At 40.7% G+C, this 11357-nt stretch overlaps 1 protein-coding gene across 1 annotated transcript; it reads left to right on the top strand.

Annotated features, from left to right (window-relative positions):
• Window positions 1-1272: 1272 nt before the first annotated feature.
• praf2 (PRA1 domain family, member 2) lies at window positions 1273-8762 on the top strand. The gene is made up of 4 exons (XM_041957921.1): window positions 1273-1454; window positions 2598-2815; window positions 3682-3834; window positions 5374-8762. Exons 1-3 carry the CDS (start codon window positions 1276-1278, stop codon window positions 3819-3821), a joined length of 537 nt encoding a protein of 178 aa, XP_041813855.1. The 5' UTR covers window positions 1273-1275; the 3' UTR covers window positions 3822-3834; window positions 5374-8762.
• Window positions 8763-11357: the final 2595 nt, after the last annotated feature.

An 11357-nucleotide genomic window follows, 5' to 3' on the forward strand; every position in this document is an offset into this window, starting at 1 on the left:
TCACATGTAGCCACAGAAGACATCATAATCAGACATTGAATGAGCTGTTTTCACAGGTGAGTCGTCTTCTCATGATCAGTAAACTAAACTTCACGTGTAAAATTAGTGGAGTTCCTCTTAAAATAAAGGAAGGAAGGAAAAACTTGAATTTGAAAAAGTGCCACACTGTTTCATAATAAATAAATTATGGTTTTCTTATTTCAGCCAACAGAAGAACAAAACTAGTAATCATGTAGCCCAGTGAATGATGTCATGGATGTTATTAAGGACAACATCACAAAAAACCCACTCTATCTAATATTATTACAATTATCATGATCGATTCTAAAATTAAATTACATCAGATTAAATTATTAATGGCCTGAATGGTCATGGTGGGAATTTTTGTCATTCTTTTGCATTCTCTTGCATTTGAGTTCTCTCCCACAGAGTTTCATTTCCACTCACATGAAGTTTTGTGGTCCCTCGCTGACATTTTTGTCCTTTGAATTCCCTCTGATCCACAGAGAAAAGCTGAACTATAGTTTGAAACAGTGCTTTGTAGGCTATGGGTGATTGTCATATAGCCATGGAGTTATATAGCTTTAGCCGTTGCTGTGATTGTGGCTCATGGCTGTGCTTTGGGTGAGATTATGGCTGCGACACTTGAACAGAATGGATGTAACATAACTACATGCAGGTTGTGCGTGAGCAGTGTATTGACATGGTTTAACTGGCTGATTGTTTAACTGTATTCCTGAACCGCTGTGGTGTATTGATAACACATCTGTCATAGGAGATCACAACTTTATTACCCAGTCATCCTGGGACAACAGATGAAATATTTTCTCATGATAACAGGATACATTTCCTCTTATCTTGAAAAAAAGTTATTTTTCCAATGACAATTGACTTATGAAAGAATATTCTCCTGTTTATCATAAATTAAAATGTAATTATATAAAATAACATTGAAAAGAAAATAGAATACATATTAAACTGTTGAACTGAGGGCCTATCGGCATATTATTCCCCTCATCAGTCATGTAGTCAGTTTAAGACGTATCTGTACTGACTTCAGGCTGAATGATGCCTCCCAGACACGCTACAAATGAGAAACATTAATGATACAAATGTTCCAGTAATGTTCCCCCATTACTGCGGGACCAAAGGCGCATGCTCGATGCGCGGGCACGCGCCTCTCCAGAAACTGAACGATCGACGTCCCGCTCCTGCGTCCTCCCGTTCCCCCCGCGTTGCATGCTGGGAGAGAGAGTTTCTCGTCGCTTAGGAAAGATGGCAGACGTGCAGCCGCCACCCCTCCGGAGCCTGGATGATTTTGTGCTGAGCTCGGCCCGGTTCGCCGTGCCCGACGTGCGCGACCTGGACCGCTGGAACAACCGCATCATCAACAACCTGCTGTACTACCAGAGCAACTACCTTGTGTGTGCGCTGGGCTTCCTGCTCGTAGTGGGGTAAGTTTCATTATTCTGACGTGGTCACCCCCTCCCTGTCCTCCCTTACGGCGAATATACTGGAAATGTGTTTGGACACTTGTAAACTTGTGTGATTGGTTTCTATTCAGCTGCCGCTCTTCCACTCCAGGGAGTGTGAGCCGTGTCCGCGATGACACGGACTCACGTGCACACACACACTTTAAAGATGAGAGATCAGACTGAAACTTTGAATTAACGGATGGAGATCGGAGGGAAATCAACTCTTCCTCGGTCTCCACGCTCCGTGTCAGATCAGAGGAAGACAGCTGGTCTTCATCGTCTGTCATCCAGAGGGGGGGCTGTCAGTCAAAGGGGATGCGACCAGAGGATCTATCCAGAAAGTCAGATTTGACTCGGCTGTGAAATCATAGATGTGAGGCTGCAAGTCAAAATCGAAATGCATATTCTACCAGTGCAAACAGAGCAGGAGCCTGAGCTGAAAGTCCTCCTGAATGTACATTATATTTATTTTTAAGAAGAAATTCCCACAATGCCACAAGAAAGCCTTCATGGCAGAATGGACTATGTGCTCCCTAATTCTTTATTGGCCTGCTTTCAAGGACGATCAAACAGTCTGTTCACCGCATTGTTTTCTTGCTAGACAGGGAAACGTTGACACTAAAACACCAGTGTATTTGTGGAAAAAAGTAGTTTTTATAATGTAACACTGGGCTCAGATGTTTGCGGTTACTGTGACAAGGTGGAATATAGAGCTGTGGAATCAGACCCAACAGCGTTTTGGGTTTTCCAAAGACAGCTGCTCACTCTTGTTTTTATCAAACGCTACTCAAACAGGGGAAAATGGGGAATTTGCTGGGGACTATTTTCAGCAGCGGATTAATCCACGTTTGGTGCTCGAGCGATTATTTGGGGCGGCAAACGGAGCAATGCCTCTGGAACAATGCAGCTCTATGTCACAGAGGAATAGGACACCCGAAACACTCGTTAGAAGATACTTTCATTGTTACTTTGGCTCTGCACGTGGGATTTGTTAACTTCAAGAAAGACTATCGCCAGCACCCTTTTCCCTCTGCCTCCGAAGCCCCGCCTCCACAACCGTAGTTTTGTCGCCAAGTGTTTCCTACACTTCCTGTGTGCTGGTAAATGTCTATTTTCTCTCAGGTATTTCCAGCCCTTCCAGCTGTTTGTCGGGGCGATGGTGGTCACCTTGTTGTTCCTGGGGTTTGTCTGGGCTGCCGAGAACCAAGCCCCCATTCGCCGTTTCCGTAGAAACCATCCATCAATTGCTGTGTTGGCCATTCTTTTGGCCAGTTACCTCTTCATGTCGGTGCTGGGGGGCGTGGCCGTGTTCCTGTTTGGGATAGCCTTCCCTATACTGAGTGAGACACACACACACACACACACACACACACACACACACACTCAGCACTTGCATATTTCACCAAAGCATGAAATTAAGTTTACCCATTTGCCTGAAGACAGTAGCGTTGGGCACCAGCCCGTTTAGCACATAAGTGTGGGCAGCAGATTGTCATCTCCAAACATGAATTTACTTTGCATTTTACATTTAGGTAAAGAGTCAGTTCAACCTCATCACAAAAACACATTTTCTGACTTTACTTTGGTGGTACGTGTCCAGCAGCGCAGCCATGTTTGAAGTTGTTCGCCCAAGTTTTGAGAAATCAATGTGTGGCATTACTGCTGGAACCCTGAAACAATGAAGATGAATGGAACTGTGCACTGTGAGCAATGTCTGGAAAGTATTGTACAGTATCAGAGTGCCCCGTAGTGCATTATGCACAATAAGACATACATTCTTATGTATAGCCCATACTATAAAATTCTATAATAGCCAGAGCAGCATGGACAAATGAAGGCCGGTCACTAATGATGGCTTTACCTGTACTATAGACTTACATGGTAAATTCCACATAACTTACATTTCCACTGCATCTGCATTAACAGCAAATTAAAACTGGAGCAGGTCACAGAACAGAGAGATATGATGATGAGATATAGTTAGAAAATAGAAGAACGTGGAAATAAAGGCCTGTTTGTAATGTAAGTGTGTTTCAGATTGGTTCTCTGCAGCTTTGATGAATTAAGGTTCGGCCAGTATCTGTGAATTGACAGTCATTTGAGAGTGAACTGCTCTCAACAGCTCAGTTAATCTGACTCACATGTTAGATAGCACGCCGGCCTGCATTTCATCCCTCCTCCCTCTGTGTCTGTCACTGCTTCACAGTGGTTCTGGTCCATGCCTCGGTGAGGCTGCGTAGCCTGAAGAACAAGCTGGAGAACAAACTAGAGAGCATCGGTCTGAAGAGGACACCCATGGGACTCCTGCTGGAGGCTCTGGGACAGGAGCAGGAGGCCGGGTCCTAGGCAGGAAGAGGAGGTGTGCAGGGGTGGGGGATAGTTTGGGTGCCATCCGTGGCAAATGGCAAGCAAAATGGATGTGATGTGGGGGAGGTCTGAAACGGGAAGAGGAGAAGGAGAGAATTACTGCAGGGCAAGAGGAAGAACAAACAGAAATGTGAAGCAGAAAGAAAGAGTCATGATTTGTGGTTTGTTTTGTTTTAAAAGAACTAATCAGAAGTAGAAGCAGTGAAGGAAGAGAGCCGTTCTGTGGTCCAGTGGGAACAGGACTGATGAAATTCATAGAAATCATCACAACAAACAAATGAAGTCATCTGATGCCAAAGCTTGCACTTTGAGCACACATTGTTTTATTCCATTTAATTTGACATGATGCACTTCATACTGTAAGTGTGCAGTGTTGTTCTGCACCTTTGAGTCATTGTGTATTCACACATCGACTCGTGCTCTATTTGTGTTGTTATCTGAACGGTGGTCTGTGCTCCATCTTAATGCTGACGGAGCTATGACCTCAATAGTGTCATATTCATACCAGAAAAAGTCATAACGTCTTCAAAAACAGTCGTAATTTAACACGAAAAGGTTTAATATTAATATTAATTTGGAGAAAAAAGTTTGAATTTTTCAAGAAAAAGTTGCAATATGCCCCAGCTGACGCTCTTAGAGCACACCTGGATATGACCTCACACGTCCTGTCAAGAATAATGATGATTATAATGATCATTGATAGAAAAACATAATATCATCCACATCTCTCAGTCACTAAAAACTGACTGGCCTGTGTACTACGACGGAGTATTAAAATCTTATCCTGTGAACTTCTAACTTTATTTTTTAAAAATTATAAATATATATATATAATATAGTCAAAAATACAACTTTTTCTTGAAATATAGACACTTTTCTCATAAAAGTACAACTTTTTCTTGAAAAATGATGTCAGTTTTTCTCACACAATTACAAATGTGTCTCATTATGACTTTTTGCAGAAATGCGACTGTTTTCTTGAAATATTACTACTTTGTCTCAGAAAATTACGTCTTTATTGTCAAAACCGTTTGCCCCCCTGTCTGTGGCCCTTATACTCCATCATACAGAGCCACCTGATTTATTTTCCCTCTGCCACGTGACCCCCTCCAGGGTCTCTCTACACATTTTAAATGCAGAGGAAAACCAAAGTATTGATACTCTGACATTGAAGTGGTAGCTGTAGGACTATATATGAAACCTTTCTTTCTTTCATCATATTAAGTGTAAAGAGAAAAAAAAATATTATTCATGTGGGACCATAGGGTGACAAGCAAGTACAAAATGTCCACTGAAATTCCAGAGCTAAACAACAAGTACAACACAGTACTTATCCAAGTACCTAACAGGCTACAGACCACTACAGATGTGGTGGAAATGTAAATATGTATTAGATTTAAGCTTGTGTGTATTCTAGCTTCTTCCCTCCAGTGTCTTAATTTGAAGGGATCAATTTCATTTTTATCCATGTTTCCTGTTGGTGAAGCAGTCTTCCTTATTTCAAGATTATTTCACTAAAATCTCCCAACAGCACTGCAAAGAGCTGCCATTATCTCACCCCACTGGAAGAGAAACCGTGTTCCAGCGACTTGTTAGGATGGACACATTTAAGAGAGCAGATGGTGATTCAGCACAGGCAGGACCAGAATCACCACGCTTGAAGTCACTTGACCTGCATTAACTTCAGATGAATTCCCTTTTCTTTTAGTGTTTACATTATTTTGTGCTGCCTTGAAAAGTGACTTAGATGCTCACATGGGGTGAAGTTTGAAGGAAACAGGAGGTTTTAGGGGTTCAGAGCAAATCTAATCAGCTCTGTCAGTCTCAGACTTACGCTGTTGAGCGTAATAGTGTTACAGGACCGACAGGAGCAGAAGTGATATGAAGGAAACATCCCCTGCTTTAAAGTAGTTATTGAAGTAACCGCAGGTCTCAGCCTGTACAGCCCTCCACTGCTGGTCAGTGGGACTTGCCCAGTCGCCCAGTGCTGGCAACTGGGACAAGCTCTACTGGAGCAAATGAATAACTTTGAATTTACCCTTAACTCCTCTCATACATAAATCCTTGTTACCATGAATAAACACTAACCAGTGAAGTTTGTTGTTCAGTGCCAACGCTTGTGGTGACAGTAGTTTGCAATTTTCTCCCTGTAATTAGTTTTTAGCCATTCTAGCAGTGTGGCTATAGTGACAGCATTGTTGGCCGGACGTATTCCTCTTTAGTCCAGGCTGAGAAGTCTCTACAATGTTTAGATTGCTGCCTAGAAAAGATGCTTGCTGACTTTAGTGATCACCTGACCCAGCTGAACTGCATTGGTAGAACGATCTTTTCCACAGAAATTCAAGTTGATAAAATATTGTGGTTTGCTTTGGAGCAGAAGTCCTGTCGTCAGGTCTGGGTTAGCCTGTTTTCCACTTCTGTCACTGTGCAGTCTGCACAGGAGGTTGTTTCTGAAAACTGCCATGCCATTAGAAGATGAAGTCATGACAAATGTGTTAGCATATTGAAAAAAAAACTGCTTCCATGAACATTTACCAGGGTAGCCGTGTGGGTACTAATGTCATTGTAGCTGTTATTACAGACAATTGTGAACTAGCCACTGAGACTGAACTCACTATGAACTGGCCGCTTGTGTCAAACGGATATTTAACCCGTGACAGTTGGAGGATTTTATGGGACATGAAACAGAAATATTGACAGTGTTAAGGATTTATGGGGAATGGAGTATAATATTCCTACCTATGTTTTTGTTAATGTATGATCACCTGAAAGTAAGACTCATGTTCTCGTTACCTTAGAGTGAGCTCTTTATATCTACACAACCTGTTCTCACTGCAAACTTTTCACATATGGACGCCTGGTCAGGAGCACTTGGCATCATTTTTTAAGACACTGGATGCCTCTTTAGTGTCATGTTTCAATGTGCAGGGTAGTCTGATGGACTCCTACAGACAACCCGTCCTCACTCCCAGTGTAATTTCAGTAACATAACTTAATATACATAACTAGCATACTTATTTTAAACTAAACCAAGACCTTTTCTAAAACCGAACCAAGTGCAACCATTTCTCATCGTTAACCATGTGTTTATTATAGTTCTCAGGAAGCTTTATTTTGAAAGTGTAATTGGGTGTTGTGTAGTTATTATTGCTTTCTTGACCGCAGAGCCCCGCATTTCTGAAAAATAATGCTAAAGGGATACACTCTGCCTTAAAAACATTTATGCCAAGGGATGCTGATCAAGTGTCCATGTGTGACGAGTTGGGAGTGAAAATGTGTTGACATACAGAGAAAGCGGGTCCTCCTCGTCCACCATGTTGCACCGCCATGTTTCTACAGTAGCCCAGAACAGACAAACCAAACACTGGCTATGAAGACAGCCTTTCACATTTTAGCAGCCAGCATAGGGGAAGGTGAGTCGAGGAGTATTCAGTTGGTTTTCTGCAACTTCACTGCTAAATGCCACTAAATACTACCCACTGGACCTATAAAAGACCTTTTCTTTTTTAAATCACTACCCTTATTTAGATATATGGAGTGACCCATATGACATATTTTGAAGAAAGTTTTCTTACATCTGGAAGTGGAAGAACCAAAAAGTTCCAGTTTCACTTCAGCTTGGCACATCTGTAAAACTCACAATAGCCGTGTTTCCATCTGTGTATTTTTATGCACATTGTGAAGTATCACATTAGAAAAAGTAGGAAAAATCCAAAATTTCAGGAAAAAGTTTTTACGCTTGCTGCCTGTGTAACGTAGCCTGTACCGCTAGTATCTGATGAAACTGCGCTTTGCATAGCCTGGTGTATTCGCTCCAAGCCAGTAGAAATGTGCATAATTCAAGACGTGTAGTCTTATTTGATCATTATTATTTACTACAACAGAGAGTGTTTGAAAAGTCTACAATCACGGTAACCAAACCATACAGTGTAGTAAAAACAGGATTCACACCCTCACATCCATTCCATAAACCACAACACATTAGACCACTTTAGTGTTCACTTAAAACTAGTTGTCATCATTGTAAATACAGTACATGGTTGGTCCCTTGCTTTGTGGACAGGTGTAGGACATGTGTGGGACAGAAAATGAAAAAGACACTCCTGTGTTTGTGTGAGCTAAGCATGTAGAAAACAGTGCCATGAAGGAAGGGCTTTTCAGCAGTTTTATAGCAAACAATTTTGTATAAGAGAAGCTGAGTGCAGGTATTTGACAAACTGAAAGCTATTTTATTGTATACTAGCTGCCTGTTGTGGGGACTCTGCATTGCATTGCTTTGTTGAAATCTAACACTATGACGACATGAGACCTGTTCTAAACATGTGTAGGTGGTAGTCTAACTCTGCATCCTGTATTGAAGGAACTGGCTTTCCTCCTGTATTATTTTCTTTCCCTGGATGATTTCTCAGACAGATTCTTCCTGGTTTCTTCCACTATTACACGTATTTCTGTCCAAGGTGTTTATTAAGATGCAGAGGATGCCAGGGTTTTTTTTATATGTGGGTTTTTGATTATGAATCATGTTGTTGACTGTTGAAGACTATGTTAGCATAATTTGTTATGGTGTACGTGCCATTTTAGTGATGATATTTGCCTTGATGATAGTGATGATATGGGACTTGAACATGTGGTCCTGCATCACTGGACATGAAGTCAGGAAAACACTAAAATCTGAGAAGAACAAAGTGCTTTTTGGTTTGTCTTGTAGCTCTTTACTGTACTTTAGCTCTCTTTACTGTATTACAAGAATGTAAACAGAGAGCATGACAGTGCATATTTAACTATTTTACAGGTCTCAGTGCTGCCTTCCATTCAGCTAAATGTTTGAATTATGATTCACCAACACAATATCTTTTACTATTTTGCCAAAAGCTGGTAATTACATTTATTTATAATGTTTTTTCTAAATAAAAAAAGAATGATGTATGGCAATGTGTATGGACTATCTATCTATCTAAACTTCACATACCAAAATCCTGTTTGCTGAAGTCACCATATAAAACATTCTGTGGAAACAGCCTGTAAAGTTTGCTGTAGCATTCTGTTGCAATTAGTGAAGGCTAGCAGGTGAGGTGGCCACAGCTAGCCTTCACTAAAACAATCTCTGAAGCCACTGGCTATCGTCATGACAACTTAGCCTCTGACAGCAAAGGCTTCCTGGGTAGCCAGCAGATATCTAGATAATCGATACCTGAGCCACCAAACTTGACAACAACCCAACAATTTTGGCTAATCTCTATAAAGAGATACCTGCATATGAATGCAGATACATTTAGAAAAAGCTTCCAAAAGACTAAATAGTCGTCAGACAATAACTGACGGGCTTAGAGGTTGCATTTTGGCCTGAAATCCAATCAAAGGTAACCAGAAATGACATATTTGATGTGTTACAATTAGAAATTGCATGTTATATGCGTGTGTTTAACAGTTATATTCGTATATATTGATGTTATTTTCCATGATTTTGCACTTATTTTGCACTTGATAACAAAATAACATATTTTGCTTTAATTAGGAAATCAGAAAAAATAGCTTAAATACCTTTAGGTTTTTTTCGCCGACCGCCAGCACTGTGACTGGAATGTAAATTTAACATGGGGCACAAACTGGGCCTTGTGTAATTTGTTTAAACTGTAGATGAATTTATATGATTGATTTCAGTATAAACAACCATAGTGAATGGACAGACACAGAGCAAAACAGAAATACATTTAGTTCCTATGAACTGTACATAACCAAAATAAACTATATTAGGACTAGTTCAAATGGACAAGCAAGATTGTCTATAAGGCTCTACGTATGTAGAGGAATTAAGAGGAGCAGGCAGAGCTGATATTCAGTTCTTTTCTGACAGCAGCAGCTAGTTTTACTGCAGTTGTCTGTTCAACATTGTGTTCATGAAGTGTCATTAATGAAGTCGTGTAACAAAATAATCTCAGCTCACAGTTGCACTTTGTAGCTTTTCTGAGCATTCAGCCACATCCCTGGTCTTCATCACGGTGCTGGTTCAGGCGTCATCACGTGACGGACAGCGGACATGAGCTTTCAGTCACATGATATGAGACAGTTGTATATGGCCTCTATCCTCTCCCTCACTGACAAGCCATTCTGCTCTGTCATGTACATGATATAAGGTGGAGTTCAAAATGAGGTCACATAGGTCACGTGAAGACATCTAAGCCAGTTCCTTTGGCTGGAAGGTAACTGTGACAGTGTGGGAGCACACTGCAGGTTCTACTACCTGAACAGCAGGTGGTGCTCTCTCTCAGTAACACACACACACACACACACACCTGCAACAAACTCCAACATGCTCACAAATCTCTTGTATATATCGTTTTTTTTTTCTCTTTTAGTCCATTACAATCTGAATTTTACATCAAAATTTTGAGATATTAAGTCTCATAATTCAATAAGTTAGTCATCTCAAAGCCTTGGACCCGCTAAACTGCTTCAATATTTCTGGTAACTTTTATTTGAGTCTGTTCAGGTACTCAGCTTAGAGGGAAAATGTGTATACCCTTGAACATGTGCAGCATCCGGAGTGAGTAAGACTTTTTGAATACACAGGAAAAGTGTGTAGTGTGGCCTGTGTGGATCCTGAGCAAGGACTGGAGGTGCTGAATGTCTGCTGACAAGCACTGGAAGACTTCAGCCTTGAAGACGTTGGGAGAGGCTCTTTGTGCGCTGGATGATGATGACAGGTATTCTGTCATAGTGTGTTTCTACATTCAGCTGAACCCTCTCGCTCCCATTTGGACAACAAATCAGTGAAATCCCATTTTATTGTAATCACCAGTCTCTGCTTTAATCGTCGCTACTTTCTCGCTCCCACAATTCATTAGACAGTAGCAGCCTAGCTTGGAGTGATGATGTGTTTACTTGATATATTGAGTAAAAAAAAAAAGGTATTTTTGTTACCTGCACACTGAATATTACAATTGCTAATATACAAGATACTACATCCAGACAGGCTAAAGGGTCCTTCAGAATAATCTCACAGGATTCTTCAGTGCAGTTAAAGTACGAGGCAGTCACTGAATAATAGTAATAATAGTTAGAGTTAGAATAATAATAGTTATTTAGTATATTATGTTGCCTTTGCTTTTTTTGGGAATATCTATTTATGCATGAGTGTGTGCACCAGAGCAACTGAACTCATTTACTCAAGCACTGCACCTCAGTACAGTAATAAGATATGTGTTCTTTAGTTGAGTGTTTTCATTTGATGCTGTTTTACACCTCTTTTTTTAAATAAAAACACTCAGTGGTTCCCAGCCGTTTTAGCTTGTCTCTTCAAAAAAAAAAAAAAAAAAAAAATAAATGAATAATCAGAAAATGTGCTTACACACTGATCATCATCAGCAGTATTAACAAGCTAATAATGCCACATATTTAACAGGGAACATTTTACTGCAAAGCATTTCTGAAGCTGATCATACGTCTGCAATAGAGTATTTGTGGTATTTGGTACCTCAAGTAAGTAGCTGAATACTTCTTCCACCACACAGGTAT

The sequence above is a fragment of the Chelmon rostratus genome, chromosome 17, assembly GCF_017976325.1.
Source record: "Chelmon rostratus isolate fCheRos1 chromosome 17, fCheRos1.pri, whole genome shotgun sequence".
NCBI lineage: Eukaryota > Metazoa > Chordata > Actinopteri > Chaetodontiformes > Chaetodontidae > Chelmon > Chelmon rostratus.